The following is an 18880-nucleotide window of genomic DNA, read 5'->3' as shown; positions in this document are numbered from 1 at the left end:
ACAGCCCCCTCACAGCCCCTGTATAATGCCCCTCTCCACCTCCACCAGCTTTCTGCAGAAGGAGGAGAGACGCTGCGAGTTCCTAGTTGACGGGAGGGGAGGAGGAGTGGGCCTTTACACAGAGACCACTGAAATAATTACAAACTGACAATAAGAATAGGAAAGAGAGAGAGACAAACACCCCACTGTTTGCTTGTTACCTGGCAACCTGATTTAATAGCAAAAACGACAAGAAAGTCATAAAATTCAAGCACCAAAAAGGACAGAAAGTGGGAAAAACTTTCCCCTGTTACATTTGACCTTTCTTCTATCTATATGTGACAAGTTTCATTGGCATTAAGATAATGAATAAATAAATCAAACACACTAGCTATTGTTACAGGAATTTGCACTGATAATGCAATCCTTTTTATAATCTCGCTCACAGAGGGCGCTCTTATCATCATCATTATCCCAGCCTCGAAGCCTTAGCCATTTATATTGTACCTTGTCATTCAAATCATCCCACAACCTGGAGATAAAAGTTATTTCCAACAATTACTAATTACTTTTTATCTGTTTCTGGTAGTTTCATGGTAGTTCAGGTGAATGTGGTGATATTTATGGTCCAATAATCCTCTCTGCAATGTTAGTGAATAAATAATTGACTTTGGCAACTGTGTCACCTTATATTAATTCTCCAGGGAAAACAACAAAACATAAATAGAATCAAGCAGAATGGAACATGATGGGTATGTAAAAGGAACACACATTATGTGCAATTTGGGTACACCAAATAACCTGCATGTTTTTGGTAAACAGAGTACCAGGAGGAAACCCACCAAGCACAGGGAGAACATGCAAACTCCATGCAGACTGACCCAAGGTGGGAATTGAACCGGGACCCAGGAGGTGCAAGGCGACAGTGCTAACTACTAAGCCACTGTGCTGACTGGGGTGCAAGTTATTGTGAAAAAATATGTTTAGATAGGTTTTTTTGTTTTTGTTTGTTTATTTGTTTGTTATTTTTTCCCCTAAAATTTTTATAATTACTCATATTAAAAATACATTATATTAAAATGACAAACCATATATTTTTTTTTTATAACCTTCATTTCGTTTCCAGAGGATGCCAATACTTATGGACCTTACTGTATATTCCAAAAACACTTAGCGAATAAAAAAAGGGGCATCAAGGATTTTAAAGTTTTGTAGTTATGGTAAATTTCTGAACTGATAACTCTCTTTTTTTTCTATATAATCCCCTGCTATATTAATGCACGTGTCCCAGTGTTTCACAAGTCCTTGGATACCATCAAGGTAGAAAGTTGGCTCAGTACACCAGAGCCATGATCAGACTGCATGCTCTGAAATAGTGGCCTCCCTGGAACTCCTTTAATGGCAAAAACATGTGAAAATGGCTTGGAGCAAAGTCCAACCTGTATAAGGGATGTGGTACTGTAATAACTCCCAGCCAACTGTAATGCACAAGAGGTGATGGTGAATGATTGTGTGTTTAAATACCTCAGCCAAATGTGTTTCTTCAGCAGGTTGGCAAAAAGTTATCTGTTGATTTTCAAAGTTTAGGTGTTCCACTCACGAACGTCTGTGGGAACAACAGTGGGCTTCTAACCACCTTGGCTGGGTTCATCATTTTTGCATGTATGTTTTTTTTTTTTTTTTTTTAATTGTTGCACAATTCAAATTTTTACTTATTAAAAATTCGGTTATTTGGTTTTACGACTTTTTTTATATGCTTATAAGATGACAATTTCCAGTTTGACCTAAACAGATTTTGGATAGAAATTTAACAAAAAAAAATAATAATAAAAAAATAAAAAAAAAAAAAAAACAACACAATCCAATAGGAAAAACTCACATTAATTATTTTATGTAATGGACTTTAATGAGAATGAGTTTAACACATTTCATTCCAGTTCTCTAAAATGTCCATTAAAGATTATGTGATTAAAAATGTACAGTTAAACAAATAGAGTGAAGTACTGTACATGAAGTTATGCTAGATTTTATGGTCCTGAGCTGTGTGGTCAGATGAAGTAGGAAAAAAATAAAACATGGTTGTACAGAAAACTCTACACTTTACTATTAAATGCTAGACAACATCTGGGACATTATGTACTGTAAATCATGGTCCTTATCACAAGGCTCTAAGAACCATGTTATGACTGGGTCATTGTTGGAGCTTCCAGCAAGACATGTGGGTTGAAAAAGAAAGTCCACCAGAGAGAACCAAGAGCCCTTGGAGAATCTGAATTATGTATTAAGAAGCCATTTCAGATTCCAGGTGGTGGTGTTTTTTTTTTTTTCAACCATAGGTTTGTTTTAGCTGTAGCCGTGTATAGCAGTACATTTTCTGTTCCTTAACGCTTGGATTATAAACTAGTGTAAAGTTCCAAACAGTCTACAATGTCTGCATAGGTTTCCTCCCAATAAAAAAAACAAATCATGTTCTGGATTATTGACTATTCTCTATATCTCAGTGAGTTTGTGGGGCTCAGTGATGGATTGCTATCCTAGAACATTTGCTTGCACCTTTCTAGGGTACAAGCAGATGGCTTAGTGATGTTGCTTTTTACACTTCAGACAATTGAAACAACACAAAAGCTGAGATTACAGGGTGATGGAGTTTATGCACATTTTTCATTAGAGCTCAGAGAATTCGAGCAATAGTGCCATAATTATAGCAATTATTTATTCCCTACTAGCAAAAAATGATTAAGCTGTTAATTGCCTCTGTTGCAGGAAAACATGATAAATTATGAGCAGTGAGTAAAATGCCATACCAAAATTAAGAAAAACTGCATTGGGAAAAAGTGTATTTTGGTTTATAAGTTCAAGGAATATGTCTGGTCTTTTAAACAAAATGTCATGTTTATTGTAGAAATGTACAAACCATTCTTTGTACAGATGTTTAAAAACGAAGAAATGGTGTGCAGGGATAACATTTCAAAGCAGCATCAATAATGTAGAGTCAGTGTACACTTTAAAAACACTGCATGAATACTTAACACTTATTGTTTTTTACTTTTTTATTTTTTACTTTTTTTTAATCAGCTACACAAGCCAACCTGTTTACGCCAAGAACCTTTCAGCAGCCTTTCTTAGACCTGCTTTCACATTTTTATGAATTCATTTGGCAGAATAATTTATTCATATTGATGCACAAGGGAAGTAAATTTGAGTTTGGGGAAAATAAATGAAGTAATTTAGGGTTTAGATCCTTTTTAAAAGACAGAACACATTTATATTCAGAAGACAGATTGTTAATGTTGCTTCATTTACCTACAGCCTGTCACTCGAACACTGGGTGTGACCATCAAGGTGTGACCATGAAGCCTTGTCAACAATCACAATGTGGCAATATAACCCTGGATGGAACACCAATCCTTCAGAAGTCACATGGTCGCATAGTAACCAATGAATGGGGTAGCTCCTGGGATGGAGAGTTGAGAGAAATCCACAGAGCCCAGAAGAAACCCATGTGGAAGATGTGAAACTCCACAGATCTTAACCTGTGCTCTAGATTGAAGCATGGAGATGTGCGGTGACGGACACCACTCGCTGCACCCATTTAATTAATATGCATATTTAAAATTGCTCGGGATCTGCACCATTCCTGCAACTGACTGACTAAGACGTGAAAACGGGACACTATTTCGTGGTCACAACTTACTATGTCATGGCAACAACTTAGAAAGATGTGGGAACAAAATATTATAAGGCATGGCAACGAGATAATATGCTGTGGCCACAACTTAATAACACAAGAGAAGGAAATAGTGTATATACTGGCTGAGTGAAAATGAAGTAGGCGATATTTAATGGCTATAGAACTTGTAGTATCACTGGAGCACCACCCCATGGTGTATTACCCCATTTTGCTCTTACTGTGCAGGCGTGGTTAGAGCAGCCTTTTCCAGGTTGTTGGCTGGGACGACGCAGAACTCATGATTTTTTTTCTGTAGAGCTATGCAAAAGAGGAACAAAACTTCGCGCACTGGAGGACTTGGAAGCACAGATTCAGGAAATTCTCAGCAAAATATCCCGAACAACTTCTTTCAGAAGACATTCCATTGTGCATTCCATCCCTAGCTGTTTGAGGAATTTGGTTGATGCCACCAGTACCTATGTTGAAATGTAAAGATTTGCCTATATTTTCCTATGTAATAATGTATTTGTACAATTTGTTTAAAACATTTGTATTATAAATATAGACTTTATTACCAATTTTTAATGCCTAGTTACTCTTCACCCACCTAGTATAAGTGGATTAGACTATAGTTTATGTTTAGTAAGTTGTGGCCACAATAATAGTATCTCATGGCCATGCCCTGTACTATTCAGTTTCCACATCTTATAGTAAGTCATGGCCAATGATTTCCTCCCCAAATGCCACCAGAGGGACTCCATAGCGCCGTACTTAATTTTTCTACTGTCAATGCTTTTTTAAAGGAAACTGGAATCACACATCATGGCTAGACACAGAATTTCCACAAAAAACAAACAAAACTGCTCTCTCCAGTACCACTTGATTTGTGAAGATGCAAGAAAGACAAGTATCGAGGCTCTTCTCTGAGCTGTCCCCAGGTAGTGGAACAAACTTTGCTCCATAAATTTGCTCATGTTTATATATATATAAAATGTATATATATATATATATATATATAATACTAAGCTCTTCAACAAGGGTAGTCCTAATCCATGACATAGTGAACTAGAATGAGGATGTGAGGATTTTTTTATAAAGTCACACTGGATAAGAGCATCTACAGTACCAAATGCCAGAAATGTAAATGTTGTTTTGCAAGAAGAAAAAGAAGGACCAGCTGTCATTTCAACATTTTACCAAAGCCTTAAAATGAAATATTTCACGTTCTTCAAACTCTCGCCTGAGAGGAGATAGGGTAAAGTTGGAGATCAGTGCAGAACATCCCTGTTGCCACTTGAGGGCAGGACAGTCACAGATATCTATGAAGTGCCGCTTTAGATATAGCCACATACCGCAGTGAACGTTTAACAGGCATAGCCATGCTGGCATTTTGGATTGTGGGAGAGTAACGTCCCCATTTTAAGGTCCCAGTAAGAAACAGTAGGTTTTAGGCCAGGAACTCGAAATGTAAAATGAATTCATAATATATCTAACCTCCAAAATCAGCCAATCAAGCACAGAAATATTAGCTCTAAAAACCCAGGTTGTGATTGAGATTTTTGTTTTGCACCACTGTAACACAATGATGGGGCACATAGTAACGTTTCCTTCGACTCCTGAGTTTTTTGAAAATCACAGGCTTATGCTGCAGTTAAAAAAATGCCTCGTCCCATATTATAACTGAAACTATTACGCAATTCAGTGTTTAAGGAAATCTCTAAAAATTATATAAAATATTTATTCCTTCAGCTTCTGTAACTACTACAATATTATAAAGCTTAAATGAGTGAAATGATGGAGCTGAAGTCAGATCGATCAAAGTATGACATCACAGTCTGCCTCACCTCACAGTCACTAATGGAGCAAAGGTACAGACTAACATACAAGCACCATCTGTGACTGAGAATCGCCATCTCACAGTCTCTACTATGATGTAACTATGATGTAACAGTATATGGTCTGTGTATAAAAACTTGCGTGTAAGAGACTGCAGTCAGTAACACATGAGACAGGAAAGCGCATCGGCTGCTGGTCATCTCAGGGACATTCGATTTAATTGCTTGGTGCTCCTTACAAGAGAAAAGCAGTAACTTATGTTATGCTATGATTGTTGTTTAAGTGTTAGTGTTAAGGGTTAACCCTGTTTTCACAAAGAATGTAATATGATGTGTATCACATGTTTCCTAAACGGTTTATGGAATAGTATATGTTAAGCTTAGTTAAATTATTTTGTTCTATTTGTTTACAATTTATTTAACTAATATTTATTAGAAGTAGTTTAACGGCTATTTTTCTGATTTAACTGTTACTTATCAGAAATAGTGACGTACCTTTTTTGGGGGTTTTCATTTAATGTTATCGACCACCTCGTTGAATCTACCTTGAATAATTGTTGTGTAATCTGCAAAGCTGTCAAGAATTAAAAAGTGATTCAGAGTTGATCCTCATGTCCCCTGTAGTTGACTAAAGGCTTTTTTCGAGTTTAAAGCAGAAGCTGATGTGCAAATTCCCAGTGGAGGACTTAAAGAAGTTGTTACATGTCTGTGAGAGCCAGAAATCTTGCTTGTTTGTAGGTGACCAAATACTTATTTTACAGAGGAATTTACCTATTAATTCATTAAAAATCCTACAATGTGATTTTCTGGATTTTTTAAAAATATATTGTCTCTTATAGTTGAGGTATACCTATGATGAAATTACTGGCCGCTCTCCTCTTTTTAAGTAGGAGCTTGCACAATTGGTGGCTGACTAAATACTTTTTTGCCCCACTGTATTTAATTGCCACATAATGGCAATTTAATCTGCCAAGTGAACCTACCTGCATGTGCGGACTTAAAACAAATGCTGGAAAATTTGTTGGAATAAAATTAAAACTGGTTGTCCTGACCTTAAAACAATGTATCAGCTTCTGCTCAACTTGTGGAAGAGACACATCTGTCAGTGGTAACTGTACACACAATTATTCCTGCACATTACAGGAACTCGGCTGGAAGTTATTGCCACATCCCCTGTACAGGCCTGACTTCACGCCAAGTGATCACCACATGTTTAAGCCAGTAGAGGCGTTCCCAGGAGGGCTGCTGCTCAGATATATAGGAGGTCGTCAGATCATGGTTCCAGTTTTCTACCTTGATGGTATCCAAGCACTAGTGAATTTAATATAGTCTCTGGTGATGCTGTTTTAACACTAAAGACAACACTACTACACAGAAATTTGTTTTTTATTTTTGGTTTTCTTTTTTTCAATCCATTATTAAAATCAATTTTTTTTTCTTCTTATAAGCACATAATCTGTTTTAACTGGTCTTGTAACATCACTACTCAAGTAAAGTCTTGTGTAAGGTGGTAGATTTTCCCACTTTAAAACCACAAATTTAAACGATGAGTATTTGACAACTGCAGCTTAAAAAACAGGAAAAGAAAAAAAAAAGAAAAACATGTAGACCTGGACTCTAATCGGTAAAAGCTTTAAGATAAATACATAAAGACGATACAAACAGTTACAGTGATTACATAATCCCATTTATGTTGCTCTCTGTTAATTTGGGGCAGGCAGCCAAGCCATAGTGCCTGGGTTTTACAGTTCACACACACACACACACACACACACACACACACACACACTTGACTCTTATTACTTGAAATTACTTGAGTGGGTGTTTTAGAAGAAGAAGAAGAAAAAGAAAAAAGGACACTATAAATCATCTTTGGTTGCAGTTCAGTTACTGTCAACCTGAAAGGAAAAGCGGTCTAGCGGTTTTTGTACAACTGGAAACCTGTAATTACAATCTCATGTTACCATGAAACTACAAAGCTTATGAAATTATACTGGAAAACCTGCGCTTTCAACGTTGATTACAGGCCTGTGCATTGACAATAGTCATTAGTAACAGAGTGACAAAGAAAATACAGCAACGTGTTGAAGTATGGCAACAGTGAACAGTTTTTTCACCACAAGTGTTTTAGAAACTTGCATATGTATTAGTAGCACAGGTTAGAATACAGTCAAGCAAAGAGAAATTGTAAAAAAGTAACATGGTACAATACGACTTCTCTGGCTGGATCAAACATGGCAAAAAAGCAAAGTGGAAAAAAAAAACCCTGAATTAAAATTTTTCAGCCATAAAACGACCACTACTGCCAGATAAAAACACTGATGATCAATTATATATTAGTAATTAGTGACAGGATCATGGGCGTTTAACGCTTATCTACAAGTAGGTCTGTGGGGACCAATGTCCAACTGATCCAGTCTGATCCCACAGAAAAGCCAAGCACGGATTGCTGAAAAAAGTTAATGCTGACTATAAGAAGACATTAGAACGCCACACTGCACCACAGCTTGCTGTGTCTTGCTGTGTTGAAGCTGTTTTTTAAAATTCCCCAAATCTTAATCCAAATGAGAATGCATACTGTGGGATGTACTGAACAAACACGTATGATCCATGAAGACCCCACCTTGCAACTTGCAGCACTCTGCTGATTGAAGTCACACTTCAAGGGGTCAGAGCTGTTTTGGTGGCATATTTGGTGGCCTACAACCTAGGTGATTTTAATGTTAATGTTTTTAAATGTTATGGCGGATCGGTGTTGTCTAATGAATGCCTCAACCAGTCAGCACAACACAATAACAAACCAAAACCCATGATCAGCATTGCTGGAAAGGTTGCCATTGTTGTGCAACTGTGTGCATTGTATGGGATATATACAGTAAGCAGAAGGGGTTTCATGTGAATGGACAGGACAAAGAACTAATACAAATGTGATTTATGTATTTACAGCAATACATTGAAAGCCTTCATTCATTCACTCATCCATTCATCCTTACATTCCCATCACACCGAGCCACGTTCCCACTACGTCCACAAAAAAACTTTGTAGGAATGCTGTAGAACCCGGTAGGGTGTTGTATTGTCTCCCTTGACATAGAGCTGCCATGCTTTTTCTTTTTCTTTTTTTGGACAACTCTGGTGAGGATGTGGTCGAAGCAAGATGTGAGAAGAGATATGGTAGTATATAATTAATATATAATATTATTAATAAGGTAATAAGTAACAGTAGCATTTACCAGTTCACGGCATAACTAACACCTCTTAGGGACTTGATGTTTTACAAGTACGGTGCAGATGGGAAAGATTGAATGGTGGTCTGACTGAGTTGTAACTGGGATGTTGCTCCGTCAGTGGAGTTCTCACAGTGCCCTCCTTAGGCTCGACCATGGTAGGCTCATACCATGTATGTTTGTTACTTAGTAAGCAAGTTAATTAGTTAGGTAGATGGATGGATGGATGGATATACGAATGGATGGTTGGATAGATACTTTCCATTTCCAAAAAAAAATTATATTATGCTCTTCTTAGGTTATGAGCATGTCTATGCTATGTGCTATGTTCAGAGAATTTAGTATAAATACTGATCTAATTTCTCAGACCATTACTTTGTGATGAAAAGCAGTATTTATACCAACCCCCAGGCACAATGACAGTGTATTAAGTGCGTAAGAACATAGTGCAACCTGATCAATAATTCACACAATGAGAAGCTTACACGGACGTGTTTAGGAAGTAGAATTGACTTGATAAGTGCACATTTTTTATTTGGGTTCTTTAATATTTTTAGAACATAATGGTACCTTCATAGTCTTCATCACAGTGTGATCAGGGCCTACAATAAATAACTGCCTGGTCAGGTTTGTCTAACTTAAATTAGCTACTGGTTGTTTTATTTCATGCAAAATGAAACCAGATAACCTTACAAAAAACTTTCAGGAACAAAACAAACAAGAATAATGCCAATGGAAACATTTTAAACAGACATGGATACAGATGGTATTATTGCCTTAAACTCCTAACATGCATTCTAGTGATGGAAATTTTGGATAATTTTATGAACAAATCTTTTTTTGAGCAATTTAGTTCATTTCGTTCTTTCATTTCGTTCTTTTGATCAGAAATAAACAGACCCCCGACACGTCTACATACACAGATTTTGGTTCCAGTAATGAAAGTATTACAATTCAGCTAAGGACATTATGATTAACAGGATGAGTAGCTCACTTCTCATATCTTCTGGTCCGAATTGCTTGTTCTTTTGTCACGTGACTCCCATAGACGCTATGCAGTGCATTACACAGGACACAGAATTAACCGGTTCTTTTCATGGGTCTTCTAGTCTGAGTGATTCATTCTTTTGAATCTATTGCACTGCATAGCGTCTATGGGAGTCATGTGACAAGAGAACAAACAATTCAGACCAAAAGACTCGAGAGGTAACTACTCATTTCTGTTTTCTGTACATAGGTTTGCGATGCTTGCGCCCAGTAGAAAATGAACGAATCACTCTCCGAGACTACTCGTTCTTTTGAGTCTTATTAAAGACTCGTTCAAAAAGAATGAATCTTTCATGAACGACCAATCACTGCTCTCTGCATGGAATGTGCATTAAAAGCAGAACCGGTAGCAGCATAAATGCTTGGCTATTTCATGGCTCACACCGCAGAGGAAACCATCCAAATGCTGGCATTGTGGTTGATTTATTTTCTTATGTTTTGTCTAGTCAAAAAGTATAATATTATATCATGTGCATCATCCAATTAAAACCACAAACCAAGTTTAAAATAAGAAAATGTATAATTTCACTGCTGAGAAGAAGACACAAAGTGAACAATCATTTTACTTTCTTTTTTCACAAAAGGAAATTTCATTAGTGTTCTCATACATTAAGTTTCATATAAATACACGTTACATGTCTGTGGTAAGCAGCGTGTAATGTGCCACATTCACTAAAAGTTTCTGCATGGTTTTATACAGTAATAAAAAGAAAATAATATAAGAAAAGGCAAAACAAAACTAACTAATAGACGACTGGGAAACATTTCAAAAACAGAGCACATAACCCCCAACCAGAAACTGAAAAAGAGGTTAGGACACTTCTTTTTTTTTTTTATGTAGACTGTATAATACATTTCCATCCTATGAAAAACAATCCACTGGCATTTATATATTAACCTCTTAATTGTGTCCGAAAAAAAAAAAAAAAAGAAAATCATTCTGGAGTCCTGATGTCCTGAACTATAACTGTAAACATCAAGTCAAATAAGGTAAGTCACACTAAGCAATTGGTTTGACATAATGGACAGTAAAAAAGTTCAATATCCAGATGTGGTGCTTTAAAAAAAAAAAAAATAAATAAAAAAAAAATATATATATATATATATATATATATATATATATATATAAAACTGTTTTTTTAGTGTCTGCTAAAGTGTGGGCTGAAACAATTGTATTCACCAAAGTCAGGTCCACTAAAGTGAACAGATAAATCTAATACTATAGGCTTGTCATGAAGCTTCCTTCGATTGGATAAAAATCCAGGGCAGATTACACTGTGGTAAAGTATTTTAAGTGTGAGTCAACAAATTTGAAAGAGAGCTTTAAATGCCTTTTAATGGCACAGAGAATATCGACACTTCTAAGATTTATTTTATGAACGTACTGTACAGTATAGCACCAGTCAAAAGTCTGGAGACACCTTCTAATTCAATGCTTGGTTAAGTGTTTTTTTTTTCTTCATTCTAGAACAAAATTGGAGAATTCAAAGCAAGAAAAAATGTTATTTTAAGACATGCAGGTCAGCTGTTCCGGAATAGGTAAATCCATTCGCAACACCCATCGAGCCCCATGATGAAACTGAAGCTCTCATGAAGACCATCCCAAGAAAGCCAAACCAAAACCTACCTCTGCTGCAGAGGATAAGTTTCATTTAGAGTTACCAGCCTTAAAAATCGCCAAATACGAAATACAGCCGTTATAAAGGCTTTACAGAGCAGAAGTAGCTCAATATCACATCTCAGTATCAATTGTTGGACACCTTTAGCTTTGATTTACAATGTGGAAAAAAAAAATCAGGAAAAACGATGGAATTAGAAAGTTTGTCCAAACTTTTGACTGGTAGTGTAGATTGGATCCCTGATGAGATGGTTTTGGTAGGGTTTGGTTCTTAGAGCTAGGAAATGTGAGCAAGATGTTGGGATGGAGTTGTCATGAATTATGTAAGAAATGGATTGAAAAGGGGATAAAAGTTATGAAGGTGTTTGAATGTGAAATTGGGAGGGGCTTTCATGACAACCGTGAGTGGTTGGAATATATATTGGTGAAGTGATAAAGGGGTTGGGTTGCAGGCAGTAATGGCTGGCATAAAAAGCAGAAGGACTGGGACAAGTGATGTAGGTATTAGGGTGTTTGTGGGAGGATGGCTCGACCTGTGTAGGGTTTAAAATAAGTGACGTCTTAACAGAGATGGGGTTGGGATGTGAGGGGAAAGTCTGGATGAAAATTAAGAGTTTATTTTTTCAAATTTAAAAACAACAGGCTTGCAAACATTTCCAATTAACTGTACTATTCAAGATTGATTTTTTTAGAAGCTTTTTTCATTTAAAAAGTTACCTTTGGTGCCTCTTGTGACACCACATGCTGTAAATAATTCAGCTGAACTGAATAAAATTCCTCACATTCATTATTCATATGTATGGATAAATTAGCATAGCATGTCTTGTGTTAATAAATACTGTAGAAACTTTTTTGGACCTTTGTCTCATTTTCAACACATTGCAACTGAAGCACTTTAATCATCAGTGAAGCCGTGTCTCCGACAGTCTGAGGAAATGTTACCTTTTACGGCTATGTAAAGCTTGGTGACAATCCAGGAAGCAGTGTGTAGACAAACAGCAAGAAATTGGCTGTGGGAAATAATTACCTCATTAACAGTTACAAAAAAAAAACAAAAACAATACCTGCCAGACTTTGCGTTTTAATTAGGACACGTTCGTGTCGTTTAGTGTTGATGGCTGCTGTGGCACTGTGCCAGGGTCATGCTGAATAAGGGCTTTGTAATTAGTTCATATAGTAAAGAGCATAATGGTAGATACACTGTACAAAACCCCAGTGCAGCCTTTAATTACTGGCACTTTTAAAATACACATTTGTTCCTGGGGCCCCAAAACAGACAAGTCCTGAGGTGAAGAAACAGCAGTTCGTCCATACCTTCATGGTCAGTGCAATTTTCATTTTCCTGGTCTCTTGACATGGCTTATCTCAGCACATCTCATGTGTTTTAATCTTCCTCTTATCGAGGAGAAGTGAGAGAAGCCAGGGATAAATACAGTATCCAGCATGACGCATTTTTATTATGTGGTAGGAGGACGTACCGTTTCCTCTTCGGATGAGACAGTGACATAATATACAACCCCATGGGGGTTTTTAGTAAGCAGAAGTACAAATATTCTTTTTTACAAACCACTTAAAGTCATAAACGCAACAGGGGAAATCCACTAGGACATGACTTCCTCATCACTGACAATATCGAAGGTTCATTCCACTTCCGATCAACTGTATCATTCTCAGACGGGGGAAACCAACATAGCTGAAAGCTACCTAGTGTTAAGAAGTTCATCTTTAAGCCAAGTGGGTAAAGGCTGACCCATCTTGTATAGCAGCTTTGACAGCTCGATGTTATGATCCCTGTAGTACTCTCTTAAAAACAGCTGGGACTGCGAAAGATGAAGAATCAGAACAAGAAAGTGGGGTTACATTCCTGTGCACAACTGAGCATAATAAAAATAAACAATAAACTCCTTCCTACAGGCAAACTCTGATCACTACAGATGATATTACAATGATACCGTACCTCTTGCTTCATATCTGAGTATCTCTTTCCTTTACTTTTTCCCAGACACTTGGTTTTTCCTCCGTCCAAAAGCTGACACCAGAAACCCTTTTTAGGATCAAACCTACACAGATCAGAAAAACTATTTCAGTGCGCGACAACTCCAGTTTTCCTAAAGAACGATTAAGTATGTGTTGTCTGCTTTCAAGATACAAACTTTGATTCTCAGTTAACATAGTAAACAAATTTTTTTATTACTTGGTTAAATATAATTATTAAATAACGTTTAACTTACGCCAGGATCTTGTGATAGTTCACGGTATCTGCTAGTCCCAGAAACTTCTGGACTTTATCCATGACTAATGCTGGTTCAGTTTTAAGCATCTGCCCATCCACAACCATAATCTACATAATGCAATGAAGACTCCATAAGAACATATATTCTAAAATATCAATGCATACAAGGTTTTACAGGGACAAAGGAAGCACCACACACACCTGACTCTGGTGGTAGTGTGTAAGCCAGCGCTCGAGGTGAATGGCATACAATCCTGGCACCAGACACCGGCTCTGTAGGACACGCAGCTTTGCAGGAGCATCACGGGGTGCAGTGATGACATTGTGAAAAGAGTATTTCATAGCCACTGGATCACTATGTGCCCGCTGGTGCTGTGGTGAGGTACAGGAAAGAGGTGATGATTCATTTGCGCATAATGATCCATAATGATCTACACAGAATCTTCAGTTCCTACACATTCCTTCAAATCTGTCCTGTTCTTTTAGTTCCCAAGCTCAAAAATCAGCTCTTTCAGACTATAAGATCAGCTTTTTTTACCAAAACATCAAGGTTGTGGTCTGCCACTTAAATTCTCCTGACTTTAATGTTAGCATTTCCCATACTTTTGACCCTGATCTCAGTTCTTCCTAATCACCCTAATAAGTTCAGTTTTATCTTATCTGTACTGTTCCTGACCTCAAAATGAGCTCTTCCTGGCCTCGGACTGTTCCTAACTTTAAGGTCAACTCTTGATAACCGCAGTATCAGCTTTTTTGTAACCCAAAGCTCAGGTCTTCTTGATCCCAACCTTGACCCTTGGTGATCTTAGGCTAAGCTCATTACAACCACATAATAACCTTATCCTCACCTCAAGCATCGTACGACGTGACCTCAAACTCATTTTCCCTGATCAAAAGCTCTTCTGAACCTTTAGATTAGTTTTTTTTTTGTGACATTAAGCTTGTACAAGATAGTACAGTACAGTACCTGATACCAGGCATAGGCTCTTTCTGCAGGACTGATGAGCACAGTGATGATTTTAGCTTTAGGTAGGAGAGCTGCTGCTCTGGGTGCTGCTAACTCAGAGTCAAAGTAGTTAGCGCATTTCTCAAAGTAGTAATCTGAGCTGGTGTTGGAGGGGAGGGGAAAATACTCCATGTACCTGGAACAGAAAAATAAGGGCCATTGGTACAAACACGTACAACCCAGCTAGAGATATCAATATTTCTGAGTTACTCTAGACAGTGAAATCCTCTACTCTTCTCACCAGTCTATTCCTCTGTGGTAGTTATGGCCATTAAAGAACTGGATCTCCTCAAATGTCTCTTTGCTGGGATAGTTGCCGATGAGGTCAGGGTGCAATCCAAGGAACAGATACAGAGCGGTTGTGCCTGATACCAAATAAAATAGTGTAAAACTGCAGGGAAAATAAAACTGTACGGTAGCCTTGGAGGCGTTGTTAAATGAAAATAATAATAATAATAATAATAATAATAATAATTATTATTATTATTATTATTATAAAAATAATAATGAAAATAATAATAACAATAATAATAATAATAATAATAATAATAATTATTATTATTATTATTATTAAAATAATAATGTAAGAAACATTATCTCTGCAGATAATATTAGTAAACGGTTCTATAACTCATTAGTAGTCAAAATTAAAAATATTAAAGTTATTAAATCTGTATGCATTTCAAAATTATATTGTTTTCACTGCTTTCTGCTGTCAAACACAAGTATGAAATAACTATATTATAATAATAGGTACCCCTTATTTTAACTTTAAAAGTCCCAAAGTCTATTTAAAATATAAAAAAAAAACTTCTTTATAAGAAGCTGTCCCAATGAATTAATAACTACTGAATCCACTGCCTTGTCAGGGTCCAGTGCATTTACTCAGCAAGTCCAGCAAGTGGAGCTCTAGGCATTCACCTGTCTTCTGTGGCCCAATCACCAGCAGCTTTGGGAAGCGATCACATGTTTTCTCTTTTGACCAGATGTCCTTGTGTCTCTTATCCTCGCAAGGGTTCTAAAACATGACAAAGAGGGCAAAAATAACTTTAGACATTATTGAGTCATATAGGATTTAAATGATATTATAAAAACAATACAGACTAAGAACATGATCTTCCTTGTATCCTTAGGCTTAAAGTGACTAACAATGAAGTCATGAAGACTAAACAGAGCGTTCTTTTCTCAGACATAGACACTCATTCTCGCACCCTTTGGGAATTATATTCTAACTCATGATTCACTTAAGTGTAGCCACAGTCCCACTGTTCCTGAGTGAAATACAGTACAAGATTCAGGAGAAAATCTCACAGGCCATAACACCCACTCTAACTGTAACAGAAGCACAGCTTGAGCTAAAGTACAATTCACTTCCTTAATCAGCCAGTATTGGAAATCTTTTACAGTTCTGAGAAAAATAAAAGCAATATTTCTTAAAAGTGATCCTTTTTTTTTTTTTTTAAAGAAAAACAAACCTAAGTCCACTAAACCTATTTTTTTTCTAGTAAAGAAGATTTTCATGGTTAGTTTACAGTAACATGGCAAGGTTTCATCTGGGCTCTGAATGAATAAGACAGAACTTGGATATACTTCAATTTGTTTACAACTACATAAGAGTTTGGCTCTGAGTGTATACGATGTACACAATTTTATTTTATATATAGGCTATATATACACACACACACATATACATACATACAAAGTCATACACATTTTAGAAAAAGAGAAATGGTATGTATATTATATAAACTAAAGTGTGTATACATTCCTTGGCTGTGTGTGTGTGTGTGTGTCATGTTGAATGTTGATGTTGAATGTTATGGCTCGTTCACAAAACAAGGTAGTTCCTGTTATCACTTCACTGCAAAAAGTAATGTCGTACCAAGTCGAAATATCTTGAATCTGGTCAAATTAATCTGCAATTTCTTACTATAAGATTACAACAAATCAAAAATAAGAATCTTACGCCTATTTCACAATAAACGTTACTAATTTTTGTAAACTGGAAAAGTTATCCTTGTTCTATTTATAGCGATATGTTTCTATGATTCCAATAGAAATCTTTGTTCTATTAATAATTTTTCCACTTAAAAATGTAATAAAATGTGATTAAGAACAGGAGTAATAAGCTTATATTTGCATTGTTGTAATCTTTATTAAAAACAAATCTAGATATATTTGATTAAATTTAGGATACGTTCACTGACTGTGATATCAGTTTTTGCAATGTTTAAACAGTTGTTTCATACTAGACTCTCTTAAACATTTCTCTCTTGGAGGTAAAAAAAAAAAAAAAAAAGATTTTGTCATGTTGCCTGGATATCTGCACATTTTTAGGTGCAAATGTAATAACTTTTAAAACCTGTTTAAAACCAGTTTATAAAAGTCCCCACTTATAAAAGTGCCCATTGCAAAATGTTTTGTAAAAAGGTTCATGTTGGACCTCACTAATCCCCGGATGGTGTCAGACAGCCACGATACTTCTCGTCCTGGATTAACATGTTCTTCTTCAAGGTTAAAGTGAGACCATAGCCACATTAGTATACTACTGCCACCTATCAAGCGGAGTGTCTGTTACCTGTTTTATGTACAAGAGGTGTTTATTAGGTCAAACCAGGACTTTTGATTGTGTAGAATAACAGAACACAGTTATGAGAGTAAACACTCTCTTTATCCATATAAATAAAAAAAGGGTTTTTGACTGTACATTGCTCAGAACTGTATGGGGGTTCATACATTGGAGGCACCAAAACTGGTCTGAGAAAAATTGGTCAAATTCATCATAGCATCACGCAAAACTGGTTCGACAGAATTTAATGAAACTTTGATAATCCTTTGGTACTTGCCTGAAGTTAAATCTGTGCCATAAATTGGGAACGAAGTGGTCAAGGCTATACGACACGTACTCAACAGAGCCAATCAACACTATAGTTTACCAAAAATACACTAAGTATGTGGAAGACACAGAAACGACAGTAATGCCCCTACAAAGCTCATAAATCCTCACAAACACGAACGTGCGACGCAGCATGGCTTACTCCAAGAAAAAAGACATGTACTTTCTAAAAACTGAATCTTCAAAGATGAATAGACAAATCATTTTATGCTTAATCAACATTCTTCTTAAAGATTTTTGCACTGTTCAAATGTTTTACTGCAGCGAAGAATCTCATCATGTACTGCGTCTGTTAAAGTCGCCTGTTAATGTCAATCAGAGAAATTTTATTCCCAATTTGACTCGAACGCTTCTTGAACAAAAACAGATCTTGTAGATTAAGGCTACCCTCATTATAATTCAGCTCCAGATTTAATGCCCAAATTTAATGACACTTTAAGACATTTTAAGGCATTATTAGATCTTGAATATCAAAAACATCATTTTAAGACAATATAAGAGTTTTTAAGGGGATCAGCAGGAACCCAAAAACAGCACAAATGTCCTGAAAATTACACCTTTTCATCTAAATATTATGAAGCACTGACACTGGAGACTCCTTCCATAAATAATAAACTACCTTGCATTAGAAAAAGCTCCTCCACTGCAACCATTACAGTTTTTCCTTTATTAATTTTTTTTTTTTTATTTAAACATAATTTAGATAGAAAAGGTCTCAGCTGCTGTTTCAGAAAAATGAACCTGACTGATCATATAAATGAGAACATAAAAAGTATAAAATGTACAAAAGTGCATAAAGGTATACTACATAACGTCTAAAAAGTTTAGAGAATGAGTTATGTTAGGTGACTACTGCAGGGAGAACATGGTAGCTGAAATATTCATAATGTCATAATATCTCGCTTTTATATTTGCAAGTATTGTAAAAAATTTGAATATTACTTGTACGGTGAAATTCGTTTTGACAGCACCACAACAACGCACACACAAACGCGCACAGACGCACACACAGCACACTGAATTGAGACAATCGAGCACTTGTGTGCTGGGTGACAGTGAGAAAGGCTCAGCTGGAGGTGATACGTGTGCAGGCACAAACGCTTGTGCACACAAAGACTCCACAAGAACCTTAATGCGAGAGGCTTTGAGTACAAATGACATGAGCAAGAAAGGAGATCAGAGCTGGAAGAACAAAGAGCGTTCACACACACACACACACACACACACACACACACACACACACACACACACACACACACACAAAGAGCAAAGTAGAACACAGTAAGTGATGAGATGAGAACGAGGAGAACAGAAGCACACTGAACCACATTACAGTGAGTCGAGCGTGGAAAAGAAAAGCTGTGAATAA

The 18880-nt window shown here is 36.5% G+C and overlaps 1 protein-coding gene across 2 annotated transcripts in view; it reads right to left on the bottom strand.

Moving 5' to 3' along the window:
* Window positions 1–12437: 12437 nt before the first annotated feature.
* Window positions 12438–18880, bottom strand: part of ndst1a (N-deacetylase/N-sulfotransferase (heparan glucosaminyl) 1a) — a 74481-nt gene continuing 68038 nt past the window's right edge. For both annotated transcript variants that reach the window (XM_053489457.1, XM_053489467.1), the window contains exons 10-16: window positions 15537–15633; window positions 14857–14980; window positions 14577–14751; window positions 13811–13981; window positions 13608–13717; window positions 13334–13436; window positions 12438–13196 (exon numbers count right to left, since the gene is read on the bottom strand). In XM_053489457.1, coding sequence (XP_053345432.1) covers window positions 13077–13196; window positions 13334–13436; window positions 13608–13717; window positions 13811–13981; window positions 14577–14751; window positions 14857–14980; window positions 15537–15633 — 900 coding nt within the window. In that variant the 3' untranslated portion in view covers window positions 12438–13076. The remainder of the gene's footprint in view (window positions 13197–13333; window positions 13437–13607; window positions 13718–13810; window positions 13982–14576; window positions 14752–14856; window positions 14981–15536; window positions 15634–18880) is intronic.

Source organism: Clarias gariepinus, chromosome 2 (assembly GCF_024256425.1).
Source record: "Clarias gariepinus isolate MV-2021 ecotype Netherlands chromosome 2, CGAR_prim_01v2, whole genome shotgun sequence".
In the NCBI taxonomy this organism is placed as follows: domain Eukaryota; kingdom Metazoa; phylum Chordata; class Actinopteri; order Siluriformes; family Clariidae; genus Clarias; species Clarias gariepinus.
This window is presented reverse-complemented; position numbering and strand designations above follow the sequence as displayed.